This window comes from Alligator mississippiensis, chromosome 1, assembly GCF_030867095.1.
Source record: "Alligator mississippiensis isolate rAllMis1 chromosome 1, rAllMis1, whole genome shotgun sequence".
NCBI classification, from domain to species: Eukaryota; Metazoa; Chordata; order Crocodylia; family Alligatoridae; genus Alligator; species Alligator mississippiensis.
The window spans coordinates 150,114,288-150,141,225 of NC_081824.1; the positions used below are offsets into that span (position 1 = coordinate 150,114,288).

The 26,938-nt window shown below is 43.6% G+C and overlaps 1 protein-coding gene across 4 annotated transcripts in view; it reads left to right on the forward strand.

The window, feature by feature from the left end:
* Positions 1–26,938, forward strand: part of DISC1 (DISC1 scaffold protein) — a 376,514-nt gene that overhangs the window by 142,575 nt on the left and 207,001 nt on the right. For all 4 annotated transcript variants that reach the window (XR_009455877.1, XM_059715412.1, XM_059715415.1 and 1 more), the window contains exon 8: positions 20,789–20,843. Coding sequence is in view for 3 of the 4 variants with exons in the window: in XM_059715412.1 (XP_059571395.1) it covers positions 20,789–20,843 (55 nt within the window). In the remaining variant the exon portion in view is untranslated. The remainder of the gene's footprint in view (positions 1–20,788; positions 20,844–26,938) is intronic.

Genomic DNA, 26,938 nt, shown 5'->3' on the forward strand with positions numbered 1-26,938 from the left:
CTTAACTGATCTGGCTCAAACCGTTTATGCAATGTCTGTTCCAGACCCCGTGCTGGTTTAAGTTAAATCAGAGCCCCCCAGCATTCTAGCATATTCTCTGGGCTGGGCAGGGCTCTCTCCTCCACAGCAGATCTGGCCCTTTCCCTCTGTTCCCTGGCTGGAGCTTGACACAGACTTGCAGGCACAGCAGGATCTGCTGGTTTCCTTGTGTCCCCTCTCCCCCTCCTCTCACCACTCACTGCTTAAGCAGAAATCCCTTCCTCCTTTCTGTCACAGCAGAGACTGTAGCCAGCATGTGGTATGCTAGCTAATGCCAAGAGGTGTCTGTGTGTGTGTGTCTCTCTGTCTCCAATTTCACTGGGACAGGCAGACAGAACAATGACTGCTTAGGGCTTTTGGAGCTAATCAGCAGGTCAGCCAGTAAGCTGTTTAAAAAGTTTGAAGTAATGTGAAGAAAGGCTATTGTTTTGCCAATCAGGTGATGATTGCTACTAGCCCCCCCGGCTAGCTTGCTCACCTGTCAGTTTGCTGCAGATCTCATGACAAAGCAGGGAGGGATACTGAAAAGCTCCGTATCATCAACAGATGCATGCACTGCACTCCACTCCTTGCCTCAAAGTGCTAGCCTGGTTCTAGGGGCTGGCAACACTGCCTCCCCTAGAGCAGCCAGCAGGGAAAAGCCTGGGACCATGCAGGCAGACATCCCTAGTGAGAAAGTCCTGCTAGGGCCTGGCTCAACTGCCTGCACAAGGTAAGAGAGAGCTGCTCTAGCATCCCCCAGCTTGTAGCCTGAGCCACTGCAGGCATGTGCCTGAATTTCCTCAGTCCAGAGACAATGTCTGTCCAGCTTCAAAACAGTTCAGCCTAGTCAGGTTAGACTAACCTGTAAAGATTGAATCAATTCTGGCTCAGGCTTTTTGAATGTCAGTCCTTAGCCCTAGAAACTGGTTTATGTGCACTGCACTTCTGTTCTGTTACAGGTCTAAACCAGTTTCTGATGACTTAAAGCAGTTTATGTGTAACTTTTGTCCCTAGCCCTGAGCTCCCAGTGCTGCATTAAGCTGATAACATGGGAGGAGTCTATTATGTCTGGACAAAACCAAAACAATGTATACTTGAATATATACGTTTATCCTTCCTGCAAATTTTCAAAGGAAAATCATTTTTGCCTTTTATGAAACAAACCCAAGGGCTAGTTAGATTAGAAGACCAATGAGCAGGCTTTGGCACTATAACCCATTCCGTTCCAGTAGGTTGTTATGATGTCCTGACACTTTCTTTTCCTTTCAACAGGGTGTGTTCAGTCTTACCTTTCCTTTTCAGATAAGATTTTTATACATTTTACTGTACAGAGGTTTCTTACATGAAACTTTAATCGATAGCGCTGCATTCTTTGTATTGCCATCAAATATCTGATGGTAGTTTTTTTAAAAGTAAGAATTTGTCCCAGTGAATGTGTCCGGAGTTTCCTCATTCCTGCCATCTAGTTTCTGATAGATACATAGTAGTTAGTTTCTTTATTGCTGAGGCCACCGTGCTTCAGTGTTTATGCAAGCATGTGTGGCTAAGCCTTATACACTTCTCTTGTGCCCTAATTGTAAGAGAGGATGAATTAAAGTTTCTGACTTATTGACTCTGTACCATTTCTTATTTTGTACACCTTTACCTGTGTTCCCTCTTATTTATCTCCTTTCTAAGATGAATTACTTAAATCTTTCCAATCTCTTCTCATATTGTTCTACCTTGGAATGTCCCATAGCCATGCAAAAGAGCAACAATAAAAAGAGGACTAAGAAACTGCTCCTGAGTAAAACAGGAAATATCTGAAAAAAATAGCTTTCCAGTCTCCTTCCTCCCCCACTCAAAAAAAGAAGGAGAATTCGGTTGAAGCAGATGCACAAGGGGAGCAAATGCCATCTCCCAGCAGCTACCACAGTTAAGGCTTAATTACCTACTGCCCTACAGCATCATAGAAGTGAGGAAGAGCTGCCTTTCAGAGTAAAATTGATGTTCTTTCCCAATTACTCACGTGGCCTGATTAATCTAGCTCTGTGTGAAAGCCTGTAGGGGCTGAGAGATAGCACGTACCCATAGAACTTAGAGGCAAACGAAAAAAGTTCCTGCACAGCCCTAATCAAGCTGTTCTTCCTGTTGCTCATTTGTATCTGCTACTCTGGGGTTCAGGGCCACTGGGTCTGCATAAGCAGGCATCAACTATCCCCTCTCTTGGCCATCTTATAAAGCCCTGCCTGTCCTAACCTAATTGAGATCAGCATTGGGCTGGACTCCATGGCAAGAGGTGAGTGTGGATTGCCCTACCTTCTTGCTCCTCCAAAAAGCAATTCCAGATCTTGAGTGAGGGTTTTGTATTACACCTGATGACACTGATGTGATTTCACCTTTAAAGCATATCACAGCAGTGTAATATGTTCTCTGTTTCAGAGAAATGTGAGTCTAAATCAGGCTTGCAAAGTCCAGCCTGCAGTAGATTCCATTTCCCAGCAGCCCCTACTTGCATAGCTGCAGATGGTTTCCATGGAGACCTCAGGAGCAGTGTAGCTGTGACAATGCGGGGCTTGGGTCTCCATGGAGATCAGCCCCATCAGTGCTGGTGGGGAGCAGCAATTTTTGTGGTGGTGACAGTGTGGTCCAGAGCCAGGGCAGAGCTGCGGTTGTGGCTTTGCCCCAGCTCTGGACCATGCTGTCACCACTGCAAGATCCATGACCCAGCCCTAGAACAGCTCCTTGCCTAGCCATGTGCCCCGCCAGTGTTGTTGGGGCCAGTCTCTGTGGAAAACCTGGCCCTATGCTGTCATGGCACCACTGCTGTTGGCATAGGTGATGCGTAGGGGGGTGGCATGTGCCCCCCCTGAGATTGGCCACCTCTGAAGCTGCTACTGGCTTCTGCAGGCAGTCGCTGCTTGCCACCCACCCCCTCACTCCTCTCGACGCAGCTGCTGGTGTTTGAGGGCAGTCCCTGCTCACCACCCCCTGCTGCCAACACTGCTGCTGGCATCTGCAGGTGGTCCCGCCTTGTCACTTGCTGCTTATCGCTGCTGACACCACTGCTGGCATCTGCGGGCAGTCCCTGCTCGCCAGCCCCTCCCCCCACCACTGACACTGCTGCTGCCTACAAATGGTGCCCCCAAGTCTCAGGAGTCACCAGTCATTCATGGCTTTTGAGGTCTGCATGAAATTCAGCCACAGCAACACAGGCAGGGGCTGCTGGGAAATGGAACCCGGCCGCCAGCTAGATCCACCATTTTACTCATCCCTGGTCTAAATGATATGAAACGAGCTGAAATAATACTATTACGGTGCTCCTAAATACAACTAGTAGCACTATTATCATGTATCATCAAAAACTTATTTTATTTTGATTAGTTCGTTTTAACTGTGTGTGCAATGACCTGTCTGTTTTCCTTATGTGCAAAGGTCCATAGGTTGGCATAATGGGTACTTCAGTTTGTTTCCAGCTTAGGGGCAAACCAAGGCCTGTTGGTCGCTGTCATGGCCACCTGAAGTTCACTCCAGATTTGGACCGCAGGACTCAGCAGGAGCTGGCCAGGCACCTGCTATTCTCAGCTGTTTCTGTGTGGTGCTGGCTGGGCTGGGACAGCTCCTGCTGCATCCTGCAGTCTGGGCCATGCAGCTGGGACATAGTGCCAAGGTGGTGGGTGGGCAGGGGCCTGGGGAAGCAGTGGCAGCAGGCGGGAAGGTAGAAAAGTGGCAGGAGAAGGGCAGAGGTAGCAGATGGGAAGGGGAAGTGGCAGGGAATGGGAGCATGGGACCCATGCCAGTGCCCCAGAACCAGGAGCAGCAGCAGCGTGGAGCCCGGGTTTGGATGAGCAGTGTCAAGGGCTGTGCCTGCTGCAGTGGGGACCGTGGGCGATGAAGTAGGGGGAAAGAGAGTGAGGGAGTATGTGTGTGTGTGTGTGCATGCACGCGCGCGCATGTGCATGTTCCTAGGGTGAGTCCCACATGCACACTTCACCATACACATATACCCACACCCCCCTCACACTGCCATACACACAAACCCCACACCTACACCCCCTCACACATCTCAGCCACCCTCCTCTCCATACATGCCACATCCCTTCCCACCAACCCTTCCCCCCCATACTCACAGCCCCCTACAAAACCCACATATCCACACCCCCATGTGCTCCCTCACCCCACATACACAGCCACACCCTACACACCTATCCACCCCCGCACCCCACATTCCCGCCCCCCCACAAACCTATACCCATACCCCCATACCCCTCACAATATACAAGAGTAAGAATTCACTTTAAGCTATTATACAGTCACCTCTATGTACACTACACAAACTCGTGTAAATCAGGGCAAAATATTTTTTGAAATCAAATTACTGAATGTTTAATAGATGTTTGAATTTTAGGATATAATTTTGTATTTTTCTGGTTCCAAGATGGCAAACCCCCTTGTTAAAAGGAGTACTTCTGGGGGTCAAGGGTAGGGACTTCTGGTGGCAAAGGTAAGGAGTTAGGGGACGGGACTTCCGGTCCCAAGATGGTGACCAGAGGGCGGTGCACCTGTCAAGGGGTGGGGTTACTCATGCAGTCCTCAACAGCTTGCCAAAACTTGGTAAGTGGCCCTCTAGCTGAAATAATTGCCTGTCCCTGAAATAAACCTAGTTCTTTCAGTTGTTTATGCTCTATCAATTGTGCTGCCAGGAGGCAAATTTGCATAAAAGGTGTAATCTGGGAAGACTAGTTACCTGAGAGAATAAAAATCTGACAGAAGACAGTTCCTCTCTCCTCTTTTCCGCACTCTCCATTTTTACAGATCAGACTGATGCTAAGATTATGACACCATCCCCAAACCATGGCAGTAAGGAGGATGCCAAAGCATTAACTTGCATACACATAAGGTGTAACAAGATGATCTCTGGCTTGCATAAGAGAAAAGTCATCCACCTAGTTGTTGCACAAAAAACCTGGAATTAAATTGCAGTTATTTTACCTAATCCCAAATTTAATATACCATATTTCTTGCATATGACATACCCTACAATATAGTATGCACCTTGCTTTTGAAATGCAGAATTAAGATGAAAAAGATTTTTCCAGAGTTTTAGTTGCATAGAGAAGGAACAGAGCCTAATCTCCAGCTGACTCACCCTCTTTTTCCTGCCTAGGCTGTGGAAAAAGGAAGAGGGATATCAGGAGCAGCAGATAGCAAAATTGCCTTGAAGTTAGCTCTATGAATAGAACATCAAGACCACTAAAAAGGAGAGAGAGTCATTAACACCTCTGGAGTAGAGAACAATGAGCCATTAAATCAATTGACTCCCTCAGGTTCCTGAACAGGAATACCACAGCTGCTGCACTGCAAAGCAGGAATCAAGGCAGGGTACTTCTATCCCAGGCAGAATATCAGCTTCCCACTTAATACATACAGTCCAATTTTGGCTGATTTTGAGGAAAAAGTATGTATCATATACTACTAGAAAATATGTTTGTCAATTTGGGCCGTCTTTACCAGATCCCCATTACTTTCTGTACATGAATATTACAGTAAAAATACCCAAAGCCGTGCTGAGGACTGTCTTTGTTGTGCTCAGTGGTTTTTACATTAACATGGAGAAAGAAGCAGTACTACCTCACAGAATTTGTTATCTAAAAAGAACAAAGATAGGATATGTAATGTTCAAGCAAATGAATCTGGTAATGTCTGGTACCATTTTTTTGTTATGTGGCCAGGGTTTTTGTTTTATTTAAATGTTTTCATTTACGAACAGATATAAGGTGAGTGGAAATGTAGGAAACAGGTGATCCTTTTAAGTGATGGTGATACAAAGGTAGACTTTTGCTGTTATAAAGTGCTCTTGTTTCTTTTAGGGGTGTACTTGGTAGCCGTGTTGGTCTGAGACAAAAAGACATACAAAAACCTAGTTTATTTCCTACCTATGGGGACTTTTTACCATCTTGTACCATCTACGCTTTTCCCAAAGCCTGATGAAGGGACTTTGATCCCAAAAGCTTGCAGAAAAGGACAATTTTCCTGCCATTTTCCAGTTGGTCTAATAAAAGGTATCATTTTGGAACCAAGAGTTCTTATTTCTTTTAGTGTCTTTAGGCCTACATCAGTTTAGAGAGAAGCCTCTACTGTCTGCATGTCTATACCAGAAGAAGTTGTGTTGTGTTCTTGTGTAGGGTTCAGGACACACACACACACACACACACACACACACACACAAAGAGCGAGAGAGAGAAATCTGCTAGTCATGCATCGGACTCTTCAGCCACTTAAGAAGCGGTGGTCATACGCAGTAACGCACCAAAGGCACAATCTCTCTGGTCTCCCAAGACCGATGGCTGCCAATGATGATCGATCGATCTATAGATAGATAGATGTGGATGCATTGCTGTATATTTGAGCCTGACATCCTTCAGAATATTCACTTCCTGTTTACTTTTGGAGGCTGTTATTTACATTCTGTATAAGTCTTTTACCACAATAGTATATGTGTATTTCATTACTTCACGTAATCACACAGATAGAAAAGGCTAATTCGTTTATGAGTTTCAAGACTAAGGAGATCATTTTGTTTTGGCTTTCAATTATTTGGTCTCAATGTTTTTTTTCCCCTTAGTATGCTAAGCTTCTGCACACAATACCTTAATATGTAAATATGAGATTGCAGACAAAATCAGAGAAAAGAAAACCAGAAATATGCTTTCATTACTGGAATGTGGTTCTCCTCATATTATACTTTTTTAGTCTTCTCATGTGCAGGGCTAGGTGAATTTCTCATGCAACAGAATGACTGAGAAGTTACTCAAAATAATCAATATAAGATCTGTTAAGTATCCACTGCTACATCATGATGTTTGGTGGCCTCTAAAGGTCCCACAGGAAGTATGTAGCCAAGCAAGGAGCATAAACCAGATTGTCTTCACCATCCTCTCCCCTGATTTCAAACCCCTCATCATCTTTTAGGAACCTCCACCAAAGGGTAGTGCAAAATATTTTTTGGTGATTTCTCAACTCAACTCAGCATGTACCTAAAACATTATTTATTTTTTATGTGTTCCTTTAAGATGTGAGTTTTAAAAGGTATTAACAGAGCACTGGTTTGCCCGAATGTACTAAAGCATTTGGTTTTTTAAAGTTTTCCCACAGCCTGCTCTTAAGTATTAAGTCAGAAGCATGTTATAAATAGCAAGCATTCCCATGTCCTCCTGTAATTTTGTGGCTGACTCATTTGTGTTCACTGGTATATTATTTCATTTAGAATCTAGTAAAGCTAATTCCTTGCCTTGTGTTTTCTTAGCCTGATCTAGTGGGTATGAAGTGTAGCTTCCAAATATATTCTGCAAATCTATGCTGGTTTTATTTTCCTATCTCCATATTTAAACTCTCAGAATGCGTTTATGTCTGTTGCTGGTGCTTTAAATTTAAAAACTATATGGCTATTTGCATGAGCTGAAGAAATTACATGCTAAGTATAGTGTCGCAGAGCACTGAGGTGCCCTGCTCCTAAAGAGGAGAAACTGCTAGAGAAAAAGCCCTAACAGTGAATAAGGAGCCCAGCTGTTGGTTGCCAGGGCAACTGGAGTCAGCAAATGACTCACACCTGCCAGCGGTCAGCTGGCTGTAAGGGGCAGGGCCTGGCTTTTATAAAGCCCAGGAGCTGAAGCCAGTGTGGTCCCCTACCAGCAGCCAGAGAGGTAGGAGCTTCTAAGCCAGGATGTGAGAAGAAGCCTGACCGCAAGGATAGCTCAAGCCAAGTAAAGGATGGCAGCTTTAGGATGTCTGAGCCATGTGGTTTCAGCCGGGCGGCTTTAAGTTAAGTTATAGCCTAGGGGTTTGTGTTTTGCTTTGTTGTTGTATCACCGGTGGTTTGGGTGAGGCTATTAGGGGTTAGAGGAGGCCTCACAGGGAACCCACAGCAGCATGGGGACCCCAGCACCAGTGAAGGCGCGGCGTATGGGGTGCATAGACCCCAGCCCCAGGAGAGGGCACTACTGAGAAGCCCCAGTGTGGGCGTGGCGAGCCCCAGAGAGGGGGCACTATTGAGAAGCCCCAGTGCGGGCGTGGTGAGCCCCTGAGGAAGGGGGTAGCAGTGTGGTGAGCCGCGACAGACTGGCAGCTTTAGCAAGAAGGCCCAGTGTGGGCACGGAGAGCCTCAGGAGAGGGGCAGCATTCCCGAGAAGGCCCCAGAGAAGGGGGCAGCACTTAAGAAGGCCTGAGGAGAGGGCAGCAGTACTGAGGAGCCCCAGAAAAGGGGGCAGTATTATCGAAAGGGGCAGCATTGTGGAGAAGGCCCTGGAGAGAAGGGCGGCATTATTGCGAAGGCGCCAGAGAGAGGGCGGTGCTGCAAAGGATCCCTGGGAGAGGGCAGCGCTATGGAGAGGACCCCAGAGAGGGCGAGTGTATATTTGACAGACCAACGTCTATTCCAACTGTGAGGCTTGGGGCATGGTATAAGGGGTGGTTGGAGCCACGCATAGCCCCTAAGGCTAGGGTGTCCCTGAAGCACCCATCATAGAGTGAGAACCCATAAGGGGCCCGGGAAACCACGGGGTCTGAACCAACACCAAGAAGTGACCAATAGGGCGTAAGGCAGCCTCCCAAACTTATTTAAACATCAAAGACGTGGCGAGAATTGGAGGGTGCCCTTGGGCTGACTTGGCACGGAGAAAGGGGCTTTAAGGAGATCACGGCCCTCCTGTAGGACCCCACCCGTGACATAAATTTCTGACAGTTGCATTATTGCCAAGTTTCTTCCTTCCCTACATTGCATGAGTGACTGGTGCCTCCTAAATCTGGGGCGGGGGAGCTGCTGCTGGTGGCAGCCCTGTCAGGGGGGGCACCAGCCCTACCGACAGGATCAGTGTTGGCCGTCGGGGGGGGGGGCACATGCACCCCCTACCAGTTGCCCATGCTACATTGTCAGCTAAGTCTGTTCTTAATTTACTTCTTGTCTTATTCTAGTCCTTCCATCAGCTGGGTAACAGCGTTATGTTCTCTGCATTAGAGTTATTCTGTTTAGATATCAAAAAGTTTTTTTAATAATCAGCTGATAGACCATAGAGGCTTTGTGTGAGCACGAGCTGGCAAGCAATCACGTTCCTGATGAGCTGTTCTGCCATACAAGGGTGAGGTAATACGTAATAATTATGAGCCAACCGGTTCATCTGTGTCATGACCCAATGATTGTGTGTGCGCTTTGGCACTGCAGAATTATTTCCCGCCACATGGAGCTTTCTTTGCACGGTGCAATTCTCAGCTGCAGAGAGAAAACCCCAGTGCAAAGGAGTTCCCGCCACCCGTATGTAAATTTGTTTCCCACTATTGGCTGTTTCTAAATTATTCCCACGTGGCGGCTAGCGATTGGCTTGCTAGTCGTATAAGAGGTTAGAGCAGTTTCTGCCCAAGTTGTAGAGGACTGCACAACCATCTCGTGGGGACTCTGAGCACGCGGCAGAGTAATAGAAACTTTGTGTGCGTCTCAGAGGAGTTCGGCGGCCTGATCAACCACCAACCTCTTCCCGTCTCGTTCGTTAAATTCTTAAGACGTATCTACGTTTTTTTGCGCGCTCGTCAAGGGTATCCAGAGCTCTGTCGTGTTTGTTTTGCGGAGCCTAGCAAACTCCGTGCGTGTGTCTTCGGTGGAGCCTAGCAAACTCCACTTGTGGTTGTCTGTAACTGCAACTCAAGAAAGTTTTTCCTGCCTGCACCGCGACCACCTACGGTGTAAGTAAAACAATCTTTAATTAACCGCTATGAGTCCGTGCCTAATTCTAGTCCGTCGTGCCAGAGTCCCCGCCCTACCATTGCGGGCTCCCAGCCACAGCCCGCCATGCGCCCCCGAAAGCCTCGGACCACTCCCGGCCCGCACATGGCGACGAGGATGGGATCCGGGGAAAGCACAATGGAACTAGAATTAGTTAAGAACTGCCCTTGGCGCAGTGGAAAACGCCAAGTAAAAAACATCATGGAACTGGAGGTGCATATCGCTTACCACCGGGCGGGTGGAACGGGTGAAAGGTTTATCAGTGGACATCTTTCGCTGAAGGGAGAAGAGGGAGCTTCCGAAGATGGAGCCCTAAGAGAAAGGGAAGTGTATCTTCACCCCATGGTATTCGGGTGTATAATGAATGATGAGTGGGTCCTGTTTAGGCCCCTTGAGACTGTGTCCCTCGCCAGAGTCAGCCCGGCAGGCGCAGTAAACCCGACCCTCACCCAGGAGTGTGCCCGTTGCTCGCGATGTGCTCAGGAGAGTGAAGAACCAGTGCCAATCGACCGGTTCGCCCCCTTTATGGTGGCATCTAAATTGAGGGGTTGCGAGCGTCTATCCGACCTCTGCGAAGATCTGGAGACGGAGGAACGCGCCGCAGATGAGAGGGTAGCCCTGAGGTACGACAAGGGGAAAATGTTGGTTGCAACTTTCCATACTGTAACTGATCTAATGCAGCAAAATGCAAGTTTAAGAGCCCAGCTGCGTATGGCCGTTCAAGCGGTCAAAGAGGCGGCTGCGAAAGAAAATCTTGAGACGCCACTCCTAGATGGCGCCGAGCAAGAGGGAGACCGCGTGGAAGAATCGGAAGAGAAGGGTGGAGCTTCAGAGGAACACACGAGAGTTCGGCCAGCGACCCCGCCCACCGATGCAGCATCGCTTCCGGCGACCACGCCTTCTTGCCGACAGAAGGGAGAATCGAGCGGAGGAGTGCATCCGCCCCTCCTGCCTGAAACAATAACAGCATCAACTCCCGCAGTAACAGTTCATCCTGTAGCAACAACCAGCTGAGTCGCTACTGCCTATTACGCTTGCACCAGAACTGAACTACAGGATTTGTGCAGAGAATCAAGAATCCAACCTGAAGAAATTCTAGCTGTATGGTTGGGACGTCTGGTCGTGGAACTTGGATCTGACCTGCTGAATGAGGAAGAAGCAAGCTTCTTGGTCAGACAAGCTTCGTGGAGTAGAGGACATGTCACTGACATCGACATGGTGACATTTAACGTTCACTGGCCTATTCCACTTCCAGCGCTTCTTGCAGGACTAATCGGTCAAAAAGTCCACGCATGGCATGACAGACGGCCAGAACATACCGGCGCAGAGCAACTTATGCTAGCGATTATCGGAGTCTCATACTGTGCCTGGAACCCCAGAACATGTACACTGGGACTGACACTGCTCCAACAAATAAGACCATGGCCTCACCGTCATCTACGAAACCCTGGAGCCATTCCAGTAACCATCTATGGCATAGACAGCTGTCTTGAAGTTTATGGACGAAAGAACATCGTTGTCCTCCGCATTCTGCTTAACCCGATGGTTAACCAACCTGTGAGTAATCTTCGTCAGTTGTCACGACTGCGTATCCTAATGGAGCCCAGAATATCCAGCGATCGGGAACATCGACACCCAATCGAGGCTCAAGGCGCAAGACATCGCGAATCCAATCTCCCACCATTGCCACAGAGAACACCAGAGGAGCGATTCATGTTTGGATTTCTCTTACAGCGTTCTGGAATCAATAAGCGGCAACTTCGGATTTTAGGGGATGCAGGCCAATGGCAACTGGCGTATGAGTTAGGTTTTCATTATTTAGAAGAACTGGATGACGAATCCTCAACGCTTTCATCTTGTTGAGTGTACAAGAGAGGGTTGTCCAGAGTAGAGTTGTGTTCAAACACCTGTATTATATGTTTGGGGAGTGATAGTGAGTTTAATTGACTGCCTTGTCGTGCGGTTCCATGTAAATTTTGTAATATTAGTGAAATAACTTTTTTAAGAGAATTCTTTTCACAGATCCGGAATTCAGAGTGCGTGGCGGAGAGAAGCCCCAAGAAGGACAACATCATCAAAGAAGTGAGGGCTTGATGCGCGACTTCGCCATGACGCCCACTGAAGCCCTGATAGTTCAATTCTTTATTATGAATATAATTGCGTGCGTATGTGTTTGTGCTGGCTATCATTTGATTCGATCCCTGGAGGACGAACTTATTATGTTGTCTGATTTTGTGTTTACCCGTTTAGTTCAACAACCCATTGTAAGAGCTACTGGCGACCCAAGTGAAGAGCATGTAGTATAATTCAGCTCTGCCTTCACCAAGGGGGGATGTCATGACCCAATGATTGTGTGCGCGCTTCGGCACTGCAGAATTATTTCCCGCCACATGGAGCTTTCTTTGCACGGTGCAATTCTCAGCTGCAGAGAGAAAACCCCGGTGCAAAGGAGTTCCCACCACCCGTATGTAAATTTGTTTCCCACTATTGGCTGTTTCTAAATTATTCCCATGTGGCGGCTAGCGATTGGCTTGCTAGTCGTATAAGAGGTTAGAGCAGTTTCCGCCCAAGTTGTAGAGGACTGAACAACCATCTCGTGGGGATTCTGAGCATGCGGCAGAGTAATAGAAACTTTGTGTGCGTCTCAGAGGAGTTTGGCGGCCTGATCAACCACCAACCTCTTCCCGTCTCGTTCGTTAAATTCTTAAGACGTATCTACGGTTTTGCGCGCTCGTCAAGGGTATCCAGAGCTCTGTCGTGTTTGTTTTGTGGAGCCTAGCAAACTCCGTGCGTGTGTCTTCGGTGGAGCCTAGCAAACTCCACTTGTGTTTGTCTGTAACTGCAACTCAAGAAAGTTTTTCCTGCCTGCACCACGACCACCTATGGTGTAAGTAAAACAATCTTTAATTAACCGCTATGAGTCCGTGCCTAATTCTAGTCCGTCGTGCTAGAGTCCCCGCCCTACCGTTGTGGGCTCCCAGCCACAGCCCGCCGTGCGCCCCCGAAAGCCTCGGACCGCTCCTGGCCCGCACAATCTGGAGCTTATTATTAAATTAAAGACCCCTATAAAGATTGTTGTCTTTCTTCCCAAACAGAAGGAGTAATTTGCTTCTAAGACAATACAGGCCCCATCTACATGTTACATTTATGACATGATTAACCAGTTTATCATGCCTTAAGTTGTGACCCAGCCACATGTTCAGTCAATTAGGCCAAGTACAGTCAAAAAGCCCAAGGCTGAATTGATTAAATCTTTGCAGGTTAGTCTAAGCTACATAGATTAAACTGATAAGCTAGTGAACAAACATTCACTTTTGATTCCAGAAATGCAGCCATATGCCTGCAGTGGCCCAGGCCAGAAGCTAGGGGGCACTAGAGCATGCCTCCCTGCTGGGCTGGAGCAGATAACTTAGGCCAAGACTAGCCTACCCACCCTATGAGGGAGCGTGGTTTGTGGGGGGAGGTGCAAAGCATCCTGGGATGCTGGGACACTGTGAGTTAGCTTGAACCTGGAGGGGATCTGGACAAAAGTTCAGTAAACTGACTTAACCTAAATCCATCCAGGTTTATCTTAAACTGTTTTTTGCCATTTTGAAACTGGCTTATGTGCATTGAATTTCTGTTGTGGTACAAATTTGAACCAGTTCCCAATCACTTATACCAGTTTATGTATAATTTCCATCTCTGGCCTTAATGGCATGATAAAACAAGGAATAAGACACAAAGTTATTCCACAAAAACTGGAATAATTGTGTGGCTTATTCTTATCATGCTATTAATTGAATGTGTGGCCAAGTGTGCCCCTGTAGCTAACAGGGCTCCCAGCTGTGGGGTGCGCCATGCGCTGCCATGACTGTGAGCCCCACAGCTGGTGATCCCAGGATCCCACTGCCAGGGCAGATTTGATTTAAATTGCAATTTAAATCACTGGTCAGGAAGCATTGATTTAATCATTGTTTTCTACAAAAAATGCATTCTTGTTGTTTGATATCCTTTACTCATTTAAATTCTTGAAACTTTGCACTTTTAGAGAAAGGTAAGGGCTTGACTGTGTACACAAACTTGCAGAGAGACTATAGGGCTAGTGGTGTACTGAGCCGGGGGGGGCGGGGGACGGGAACCGGTAGCACTTCCGATTTTACCACAAGCATTTCTGGGCCCAGCAATCGGCTGCTGGGGGGACCCCCAACCCCCGCTCAGCAGTCGGCCATGGATGGGGAGGGGGGGATGACAAATACAAGCATTGGCCCCTAGGCACGGAGACCCACAGTACGTCACTGAATAGGGCTGATGGGTAGGTAATCATGTCTGTTATCTCTCATCTCCTTATATTGCTGTTAACAAGGATGTTATCTCTAGAGCCAACAAACTCTCCCTGTGCCTGAAGAAGGGCATTTGTGCCCCAAAACTTGCAAAGAACAATGCTTCCAACTATTTAGTTGGTCTAATAAAAGATCATTTACCCAAAGAACCTTGTCTGCCTATGATCTCTGGAGACAAAAATCCAGAGTTTGAGAACTGAAACTAAGCACCACAGAGATGTTTAATGGGATCTTCTAGACTAAGCGCTGAGTCCCATTGGGTAAAGTGGTTTTCTTTAACCTTTACTAATCTGTAGAGGAGCCTCTGGGAAACCCGTTAGATTGGGCCCCTAATACAGTCCATGGCTTGGCTTGTTGTGACCTATTTATAAACTTCTAAAAAGTTACATGAATATATTGTCTCAAATAGTATATAATTAGAAGTTATGTTCCCTATTCCATGATTATATCTTTGAGTTTTAACATATCTTAAATTAAAACCATCTTTATATGTTTATTTTTTAAAGCATTTTAACAAAAATAAATACAATAAAAATCTGATTTAAATAAAAAAATCAGATTTTTTTAAATAGTTGATTTTTATCCACCCTGCCCTCTGCACTAGTAATAAGTCATGTTGCTGGGACCCACCGTCATGCCTCCTGCCATACATGTGACTGAGGATCGTGCATCAGATCCTATCACGCCTTTATCTGAATATCTAGAGGGGCCCAGAGTGTTACTCTTGTAATAAAGGTAGGATACATGGGAGTACTTGTAAAAAGAGATTTGAGAGTTCCTGATTCCAATCACTTGAAAAGTCAGGTGTTATTAAAGACCCCTGTTACAAGATCCGAGTCAGTATCTAGTGTCTCACTTCAGTTGTTATATTCCATACCTAAAAATCTTAGTAGTCTTACCATCCAAGTTGGATATTTTTCTTTATAACTTGTTTCTTTCTGGCACAGCTTGGAGTACAGAAACTGGAGGAAACGAATGACTTGGATATGAACACCTTTTGGTGAAAGATAGTTTATAGTTTGTACACCAGATTTGTTCATTCATGCTTCCAGTTGTGGTGCTTGGATGTATGCTTTAATAAGCCGCTTGATAAAATACCACCAAAATGAATTATAGTTAGTTTTGAATGGGAATTGTATTTGTCTACAAACACAAAAACAAATAAAAAAACTGCAAATGTTCTTTGTGGTTTAGATTATGGAAGGGTACGTTGCTCCAATATTTTGTTTAAAGCCTTTGGGGGCCTATTACGTGTTTTGTCAAAAATGGTGTTCACTGTTTTTAGTGCAAATTTCCAACTATATAATTTAAAAATGTGGCACTCTACATTCACCTTTCTCAAACAGCATCCTTCATCTTGGGCGACCAATGTTATTTTTTTCCTAGAAAAATATTATGATTTATATTCAACATAACAAAACTATATTTCTCAGATTAATTTTAATTTCTAGTATTAATTCTCTAAACATGTAGCTGTATGCTGAACAATGAAATGGCATTATAGGATTCCATTTTATAATGCTAATGTTTTGATTTTACAAAAGTGTTCCTTTAATTTGTCTGCCAACTCTGTATTGGACCTGAACATTTAGCTGGCTTTTTCCTGGCTTATCAATCATCACTAGTAAAAAAGGGCGCCTGTACACAACACACTGTAATTACTCAATCAGGTTCGCTGGAATGTAGTAATTATTGCGCTCCAGCAGACTCCAGGGTTTCTTGTATCAGTGCCCCTGTACTAAAAAATGGCAGCAGAGGCGCTTTAATTAAAGCTCATTTGACAAGCTTTAGTTAAAGCACCCCCACTGCCATTTTTAGGTGTGGGAACGTTGATACGTGAGATGTTCCGGGCACTTTAATTAGAGTGGTTCTGGGAGCCAAATGAGCTATTGGAGTCAAACAAGCTTTAGTTAAAACACCCTCGCTGCCACTCTTAAGCTCAGGGATTCTGATACGAGATGCTTTTGGAGCTGCTTCAATTAAAGCTCCCTCCCCCCCACTTTCTGGAGCATGTCTATAAATGCCCATAGATTCCACAGACAGAACATAGCTCACAGTGCTTTTACAGATGTGGAAGCCAGAAAAAAAATCCTATTTTTTCCATATCTGTATTGGCTGTACAAATGAGTAAAAAGAGATAGAATTGCATTTGTTTTCGGTGAAATAATAATAAACATGATTGTGTGTGTGTGTACAGACACACAAAAAAATCTACTAAATGAAAAAGGACCATTTTATAAACTTACTTTTCTGTCTATAACCATACTTCACATTGTATTAGATTTTGGGTTTTTACAGTTGTATTTTAAAACTCGATTACAGAACAATCGGGGCAGTCACCTATTATTTATTCAATTATGCACACTGCTTGCCTCCTGTCCCCAGTTCTTTTTATGTAACATGACCAGCTCAAATTATGATTATTATACACTTAAAGTGGTTGAGAACTATCCAGTAGCTGCAAAAAGAAGTGCTAACTGTTTCATCCCCTTTGGCATCCATCTAAGAGGCACAAGAAGGTGAAAATAGCATAATTTCAATTGTAGGTACCTTAGTCGTGTTGCCTATGTATAGGAAAGGTTCCAACCTACAGAACTTTTTAGAACTTTGATAGAGGAACTTTATAAATACTCTGCCACCTATGCCATCTGCTTTAGCTATCTTTCTATCTTAGGATAGGTCTATATGGTGTAAAGTAGAGATACCTGAGCAAGTTTTACATGAGCTAGCTCAGATACTTAAAGCAGTTTAGCCCATGTGAAGCTCCAGGCTGTGATGGCTAATGTACCTAGGGTCTTTAGCTCAGTAGCTGAAGATCTTGGCTGTCTTGTCATATGAATTGGATATTTTTCTTTTCTCTTGATGATAAAAGTTTTTGTTATTTCTTTTTGGTACAATCTGGGAGCACAAAACCCTGTGGAAATAAATTACTTTGGATTAAACTTTGCCTGGTAAAAAGACAATTCATAGTTTAGTAGACACAGTTGGACTATATATCATTCCAGTTGTGGTGCAAGGATTTTGATGGAGAAATTTGCTCATATAGAGTTCATTGCTGCTGCATCTTGGCTGATCATGGGACCTTTTCACTACACTGCAATCTTCACTGTAGACATAACCACAGATTTTTTTTTTGTAAATGGCCTGTAGTTTTCACAGTTACCTTGCATCTATTCTGTGCTATGTAAATGTCTCAGAAATGTGTATCAGCTTGTAACTATTGCCAAGAGTGCTGGGGCAAATATAAATATGGGAGGTATTCTTCTTTTATAATGTTGCTGAGTTGAGCAGTGAAGAGGTAGATCATATATTATTGGTCTTTCTGTAAGTACCTTCCTAATTCTGTTCTGCAGTAGATTTGCATCATCAATACATGGTTGTAGAATAGCTCAGGAATGAGAAGAGTCAGCAAACGGCTGAATTTATATATATAATACTGTATATCAATCCTGGAGTGCTATATTTGCTGTGAGATGCTTTTATTATTGTTACTACGTTTCTAGGCAATTGAGGTAGTGATACACAATTCTGTGGCACTTTATATTCATGGTATGATTAATGTGTCAATTGTGTCAATTTAAGGCTCCATAAAATAGGAAACCAGTCTCAAAGGGCACCTACACACGTGATGGACTTCTGCTCCTATGTGTGCTAATTAGCATACGTCAGAACAGGTAATAGAGTCTGCTGTGCTAATTAGCACACTCCAGCAGGTCGTTGAACAAGCTTTAGTTACAGCGCCCCCACCACCATTTTGAAGTGTGGGATGCTGAATACAAAAGATGCTGCAGGCACTAATTAAAGTGTGTCCCCTCCCTCCACCACCCTGGAACATGTGTACAGACGTCAAAAGACGTGGGACTGCCATCCACATATAATATGGAATGCGTACCCCCAGTTGACAACCCCTGATATAGAACATTTTTGTGATTGGTTTGTACAGTGCCTTAAATTGAATGTGTGGTATGTTCACACACCATGGCTATCTTGGGCTCAAGGCAGAATCAGCCCCTGACAGGCCTCTCTAACCAGCCCAGAGCTGACAATCAGCTGATTGTCCCCTCTGGCCTTGGGCAGCCCTGAATCTTCAGCTGTCCCAGGGCTGTCCTGGGGGCCAGTGCCAACAGTCAGCTGATTGTCAACACCAGTCCGTATGGCAGTTGCAGCTCTCCAAGCAATCCAAAGCTGCCCTGATCAGGAGCAGGGAACGCTGGGGGGCTTCCTTCACTGGGGAATTTAAATCTCTGTACGTCAGGGCGATTAGATGTGGAAGTTTAAATTACCTGATGTGTGGAGCCCCTCTACTCTGCCTGCCAGGAGGCTTTGATTCCCCATGCCTGGCAGCCCTAGCTGGGCTGCTGGGAGCAATGATTTAAATTCATGGGCAGTGGGGAGCCCCTCAGCTTCACCCCTCCAAGGGCCTTTCATTCCCTGCAAGTGGCAGCAAGAATGCAAGCAAACACACAGTTGGCACCTCTCTGATTAGATGGTGACTGAGATGGAGTTGCAGGAGAGGAAGGAATGGTTTGACACTTCAAGTAGCTGGTTTCTGTCTCTGCCTCTGCTACCGAGCCTCTATATAAGTCTGGGCAGGATACTTAAACCACGTTTTTACAGGAAGTCATTAACAGTGCTCCTCATTTTCTAGGTAGCAAGCTTAAGACATCTGGGATCTTAGATGTACAAGAGTGCTTGGGATTTGACTGCAAGTGAAGGCATTGAAAGCTATGCTTTGAACACATAAAGCACTATTCCTATTACGCTTTCAGAAAGATCAGGCTAAGAAAGACAAAATAAGCACTCAAAATTATTGTGTAATCTTCATGTTCATGAATCTGTGACTTAATAGCTTTTACATAAAACGAGGCATTTTTGTGAAGCACTCAAATGCTTTAAGTTAGGAATTGGGCCACACGTAAAATGAAATATCAATTGCTGCTTATGAAGTGACTGCCATCTAGAATGTGTGCTGAATGAGTCAGGTTTATAAAAAATATAGTAGTGAGTATGTGATCATGAAATTAAATAGTTCACTAATATAGCAATGAGGTAAGGGGTCAAATGAAGCTTGCATTTTCGACATTTTCTAACTTTTGAGTGTTTGTCTTTGCTGCCTGAATAGTCCCTCCCCCTAAGGTTTTTTCACACTACAGGTTCAGAATATGGTATATACTTGCCCCATCTACATGAGGCACTGACTGAGCAGTAGCTTGTTACTACTGTGCAAGTAGCGTAACATGGCAGGAAGCATGATGCAGTGCTGCTGTGCAGTAGTAACAAGTTACTGCACAGTCAGTGTTACTTAAAAGCTGTTTGACAATGATACTGTGCAGTAACTCTGGTTACTTGTTTATAGAAGTATTAAATGACTGTGCAGTAATGATTGCACAGTCAGCATCTTGTGTAGATGTGGCCACTGTAGCCTATATCACTGTCTATTCATTGATCCATGCCCCAATTTAGTAGGCCTCTTAGTTTTGTGCACAAGTGGGTTGTACCTGCAAGGCTTGAGCGTACAGTTGAGTAGTGCGGGCCAAATATTTGGTCTTGTATTACACTGCTGAATCAAAATAGAAATATTTTCATATGGTTTTTTTTAGTGAAGACAGCTTGATGGATTTCAGGTATTTTCTACCAGTGTTAGAAACATGACTACAATAAGATGCTATATTTCCTAGCATACAGCATACCGTGGAATAAAACACAGCTTGTTTTAGAAAGGCAGAATGCAAGGAAAAGAATCTTTTCTTTGTATTTGTACTTCTCATTTGTAGTAAGTACCTGAGAAGCAGCAGCTATGAAGCTGAGCCTACTCATTGTTTTGCAGTCCTGTGCAGATTTTACTTTTACCTTTGTCTAGTAAGGTAAAAACTGCTCTTACTGTATTTCTTGCATATAATGTGTGCTGTAATTTCCAGCAATGGTTTCTAAGGAAAGAATAATAGTTATATGCAAAAAAACCCAGTAATTTTATTACACAATTTTTGGGGAAGTCATATGTTTGTGAATGGTCCATCACTTTGTTGTCCTGGTCCCTGGCCTGCACTCCTAGGCACTGCTGCTGTATAATTAATAAGTAGGAGTAATAGAAATAACATTTGCATTTATATAGTAAATGAAAATCAGGAGGTAAAGTGGACTGCTGACTAGTTTTACTGTGCTTCTCAAAGCATAGAAGTAAGCAAGCTCCCCTCCACTGTTGCACCTGAGTGGCAAGGAGTAAGGAAAGCAAAACTAGGGGGAGACAAAGGAGGCAGTCTTCCTCTTGCCCTACCTCCCCACCTGCCCCTTGCCACTTGCTTCCCCCATGGAGCCCCAGCTGCCTGCCCTGGACTGGTACTCAAATCCAAGACAGGGGTTTCCCCCCACCCATGTTGAACGGGGGAAAAAATCCATGCCTTATATTTGACTCAATATATTATTTAATTAAAAATGAGGCTAGAATGAGGTGGGGGGTGGGGTGGGGAGAAGAGGAGTGACTTTCCATGTTGATGATCCACATGTTAATGTTATTGATTATAAAGACTGAATGAGAATTTGAACTAAATAGGAATTTTATCTTGAAATTGGCCCTTCATGCTGGGATGAGTCATTTAGAAACCTTTGTGCTTCTATTTGGAAAAAAGTGTATTGTGTAACAGAGCATGATTTAGTGGAGAAGGTCAACATTTTTATTTTATTTTAATCCTTCTAGCCTTCAGGAAAAAGAACAGTCACTCGGCATGTCCATTAAAGAAACTGCTGCCAAAGTAAGTATATGTCAATTAGCATTCTTTTCAGTACATTTAAGAGACTAAGATAATGCTTTACTTTTTTAATGTAATATTTAGTAATTTGAAAGGCTGAAATATATGGATTTCTCCTGAATGATTTTTTTTTCTTCATGTGTAAATATCCTTAAACATCTATTTAAAAAAGGGAAATTTAAACCTGGTGAAGGCAGCGTAAATGCATGTGTGTCTGCCAAAGGAAGCAGGTGGAGCAGTGCATTAAATGTAACATTTCTTGGCTCATGTTCACTCAGGAATCCAATCTGTTGGCCTCAGTTTAGAAAAGAGCTGTCAGCTTTATGAAATGAAAGTGAACTCTGATAACAATTGAATGTCTTCATTTTCAGGGTGGAGGGGCTTATCCTCATACCTGTTCTGCAGGTGTAATTCCAGCATAACTCTTCTAAAGGCAGAGGAATTATTTGGAATTTGTGTTGGTGGAAACGAAATCAAGTTGAGGGGTGATTATGAGAAATTCCTTTTTAATCTCAGCAGAGTAAAACACTAGACACATTCATGTAACGCGTCATAATTTTCTTGACGCCAGTGGATTGTATTGCATTTCTATGTTCTGCTGTACTGACCTTCATTTTTATATCATCCCTTTGGAGGCCTTGATTCTTGAAAATACTTATGCATATGCTTAAATTTAAGCAGGCAAGATATCCCATTACTAATGTCGCTAGTAAAAGTAAAGCCACGCATAACTTACAGAGCTGGGGGCTTGGTTATCACATGGCTCACACATTTTTATAAAACATAGTGGTATAAATGCTTGATCCATGACAGGTGGGATTTTCAAAAGTACTGTGTGAGATAGGGACCCTGGTTCCATTGTATTTCTAGTAGTCCATCACAGTAGTTTGTGCTCAGTTGATTCAGAGTTTCATTTTTGAACACAGGTTCCTTAAATGACACATGTAGAAGACTAATTTTTTTGAAACTCTATCCAAGAAATAAGAAATGGCTCATTCAAAAAACTATTTATACATATTTTTGTATGGTTTGGGCATGTGAATGCATACTTGATCTGTACAATAGCTTGTTTGTGCCCACTGTCATACTCAGTGTGGATATAAACAGTATGTACACTATCAATTTTTACAGTTACTAAGACATGTAGTAACTTGCAGATTTTTGTAGGGAGTTTTGGTTCTTGATGGTTTCAAATTGAATTCAAAAGTATTGTGAGGCTTGCAATATACTTCTATTTTCATCATGGATGCTGTTGTTTTCATTTAGTTCCCTTCTGACTTTCAGTTTCTTCTTCTACATTCTCCAACCACTAGAATGGTTATAGAAGTTGCATATATAAGAATGGAACATTATGCTACTTTTGTTCTGACAGTGGTCAGTTGTCAACGTTTTGAAGAGAGATTTGAATTATTTTTATGCCCATAATTCTGTAATGCTATACGTACTAAGGAGGGAAAATTCTCTTCTTGATCTTGACCAAAAATCTGTTTATATCCTGAAATGTTATGGTTGCACTTCTAGCTCTCTCCATCCCTCTCTCTCTAATTCAACATTTTGAAACCTTTGGAAGCTTAAGTCCCATTTTAAGAAATTTGAACCAGTCATACACTGCCTGTCTAACAGCTCTGGCATGGGTTGTAAAAAGACTATTAATCTCATCTCTCCTTGCTGTAATTTATGGCACTTTACAGGATGCACCATAAATTATAGTGCTCCTTCAACAGGGGGGAGGGTTTGGGGGATTGAGCTCCAGTTTGGAGAGGCTATGTGTCTGAAGCCACGCTCCACCAGCCCTGCCCCTTCCCCTTCCCCTTCCTAGCTCTGGTGCTATCTTCAGAATGGGAAGCGGGAAGGGAACACAGAGAGAGAGCTCTGTCTGGGGTTTGCTCAGCCTATGCTGGAGGGTGGGACAGATGGATTGGAGCACCTCCAGCTCCCAGGACTCACTGACAGACATTAATGAAGGTGCTCTGTTTCAGAGAGTTCAGGTTGTCAAATGATTGGGTATTTTTAAGAGTTTTGCAACCATGCATTTCTGTTAGTACATGGCTGTAGAATACTTCAGGGGCCCAGTCGCATGACAAACTGTCACTTCTGTCAGTGCCCTATATCACTGCATTCCTGCTCCCTTACTTGCATAGACACATGCATGGGAAGTGCTGGTGTATACCTTCATTATATGACAATACAATACTTCCTTGCTTTCTATTTTAATATCTTTTAATGAGTAGACATGTGGATAACAGACTTCATTTTTTTTAAATGAAAGCTTAAAAATTTAGGATAACAATTGAGAGGTTTTTCTACTCTCTACCTTACCCAGCCAGTCCTTCATGCTTCCCAAAGAGATGAGCACTGCTCACACTCTCTGGGACACCTTGTGGTAACTTCAAATATTAGTCCAATCTCTCTGTCTCTCTAAATTAAAACTAAAATGCGTCTAATAATATAAAGTATAGGTGTAGCTATAGATATCTAATCCTGTTCTCACTGGTGGCAGATGATAGAACAAGGAACAATAGTCTCAAGTTGCAGCAAGGGAAGTTTAGGATAGAAATTAGGAAGAATTATCTCACAAGGTAGTAAAGCACTGGAACGGGTTACCTAGAGAGGTGGTGTAATCTCTATCCTTGGAGGTTTTTAAAGCCTGGCTAGACAAAGCTTTGGCTGGGATGATATAATTAGGGCTGGTCCTGCTTTAAGCAGGAGGTTGGACTGAATGACCTCCTGAGGTCCCTTCCAAACCCACATTTTCTATGGGCACTTTTACATGTGCTCCAGGAAATGGGGGATGGGGGGGGGGGCAGTATGAAGGAGAGCAGAGTAAAGAACATTATAGGTCTTTTTACCTTCTTCATCATAAGGAGAAATCTCCTCTCCTTCCTGACAGCTGCTTCCTTTCCCCAGGCCTTTAATATTTACATTGCCATTCTTTACCTTTTTTATTTCTCCTATGTCATTTTTGAGTTGAGGCAGCAAAAGCCAAACCTAGCATAGTAAAGTGAACAGTTTCCCCCACTCACTCCCTTCCCTCAAGAATTAATACAGGACTTTGTCTGATAACAAGCAATGATATTTTACTGCATTACTTAGATTATGACACTGACAGAGATTCTGCCCTTTGCTTCAGACATAGACAGTCTTTATTTCTCTGTTTTTCTAAGCAGTCGTTTTGAAAGAATGAGTTAATTTTACTGTTCTAGCCCCCACAACTACATTTCCAACTACATTTCTGCCACTGTGAATTAACATCACACATGGAAGAGGTGCAGTTTTGTCAGTATTGTGTCAGTATTTTCTTTCTTTGGGCTAGATCCTTCAAATTCTTACTCGTGTGGGTTTCAGCTTCTGCACTGGGATCGTGTTTGGTTACTGATGTAAGTGCGAGTTTGCAGGGTTCATTTGTAGGATTAAATTATCTTTGGAAAGGTGAATTTGAGAAATGCAAAGAATATCTGTATCTATATAGTTATTCTTTGCATTTTTCAGATATCTATATCTCTATATATCTATACATTCATTTAAAAAATACCCATCCATGCTGCACTGACAATATGCAGTAAATATTCAAAGGGTTAGTTACCCCTGCCTCATGTACACCCGTGTCGGATCCCAGTCTTTACTTGCCTCTGCAACGGTGGAGAGGGGAGAGTGAGCTGCTGGCGGGCAGAGCGGTCCCTGAGCTGCCGGGGGGAGGGGGAGGGGGAGGGCAGCTGGTGTTTCCCTCCATGGCAGCAGCACATCCCCCGCTGGCACCTACCCACTGGCACCCAGCTTGGCCAGTCCTGGGGGGCACTGCAGCTATGGAGGGAAGCACCGGGCCCCCGCGCAGCTCAGGCAGGCAGGCAGGCTCCAGGGGTGGGGGGGAGGAGATCAGCCTCGCCACTTTTTCCCCCCCCCCCCCCACTTCTGTGGAGCCTGCTTTCCATGCTGCTGGTCTGCCTGCACAGTCTGCTAGCACAGCCCCTGAGCTGCACAGAGCTTGGTGCTTCCCTCCCCACTGTTGGAGAGGCAGGTAAGGATCGGGCTCCGACATGGGTGTACACGATGCATGGGTTTACTTCACCCTAAATTGAAGCAGCGTTTTGAAAAAAAAATTAAACCCCCATGTTGTCTACAAAAGCCCATGGGGATTTAAACATTATGACTATTAACATGTAGTTGTTATCAGCCAAGATAAAGCTACGTTAGTATTTTCTTTCCCCCTTCTCTTTCATTTGGTTTTGTTGAAAGATCCCTTTTCATACTGATGGGGTTGATGGTCAGTGGAAAAGTGGAAGGACAGGTAAAGCACAGGTACTGTGGGAGCCTCAACAATGTACCTTACTCCTGTTTTACAGAAAGCATCTTAAGAAATAACTGAGTTTCCATATATTCCATTGTGCCTCTACTTAGGCTGGTAACAAGAGGGCCAATCAGCATCAGTTCTGATGGTGGAGCTTGTGATGTGGACACACCGTTCACTAGGAACCTGATTAAATCTACCAACTCATTTCACATAATTACCAAACAGCTGTCCCATGGTAATGATGTTAAGTTACTACCAGCATGGGACATATTCATGCTGATTTCCTGGAGGTGAAAGATTCCTTGTTTAATTACCAATCCCCTGAGCCATCCAGTGCCCCTAGAGAGAGAGCGCCATTTAGAAGGAAATCAGTAAAAATATTACATTTTATTTCAGACTTGAGAATAAGAAAACCCTCAGTTTTCTTAGGCACATTTATCTGACTATTATAGTTCCTCACCATCATGAGAAAATTATTGGATAAATTAGAGCAGAAAATAATGTGGACTATCTAGAGATGAACAAAGCTAAATTATATACAGCAGTGACTAGAACTATCTGCATTACAATTTAATAGGAATATTCAGAGAGGTTATATATTAATAGTGACAGCTTGAAGGATAGTTTTGTTGACTAAAGGAATAGCTGAATCAATTATGATTAACAGATGCTTTTATTTAAAATAATGGAATATTATAAATAAATGTAATAAGATCTACATTTTATAGTTAATGTTATATAGTTAACATAAGTCTCTAGGATATATCTAATTATATTCTTACAGTGCCAGGGTCTGAAGCATAATTCAGGTACAAGGGAATAATTTACAAGACCTTATATAACAGACATCAGTGGAGTTTTTGTTTCTTTCTATATGCAACATATTTCATCACCTCTTGTTATTGAGGAACATGGATTATCAAGGCTGTAAAAGGCAAACAAGCTTTTCTTGACACAGCAGCTCAAATCTAGTCTTATCAAAGATGTTTTAGTACCATTTTTACTATTGTTTGATACTTGTTTCCATCCACTGTTATATTTTTTCCAAGTGTAAGCTACAGTTTTAAGCAAATGATTGATGACTGTTCTTAAAACAAAGGTGTCAGCTGCCAGGCTGATACAATTCCTTTCTAGAAGAGTGTAGTAGAAGAGGCTTTTTCCCCTTTTGGGAGTTCTTATGTCTGCGGGTAGTGGCGAGTTCTGAAATTTATGAGAATTGTAAGAAAAGATAAGGATTCTACATGGAATTTGGCATGCATCAGAAACAGTAACATACATTTCCTTTGTATTTGCTTCCACTGTCATTTCCTGATCTTTCCAGCCCCTACTCCATGAACTGTTCTCCTTTGCTTGCTTTCTTACATGTTTTCCAGTTTTCTGGATAGATCTACTGAAGGTTTTGAACCTAGAAGACTTTCCTAATAATGCTAGTGTTGCACACTTATCCAACAGCATCTAATGAACTCTAAACACTATAGATTCTTGAACTAATAATATAGGTGACGTTCGTTGCCCACCTGTAATAAAAGACCAGAATCTGGTAATTGCAGCTAAGTGGTTGGAGACAGCATATTTCATAAGTAAATTCCCAATACTGTCTTTGTTAGTGAATTTTAAATTCCAACCCCCCATTTACTTGAATTCCATTTTTACCATGCAGCATTATTGAAAAATGTGACATTGGAGCAAAGTTCATAATGACAAGCCTTTCTCTTATATGCAGTCTCAATATATACTACTGAAACATTCTGCATTAGTTCTCTCTTGTGGGTTGCAAAGAAAACATTAATCTTTTCTAATTTTTATAATA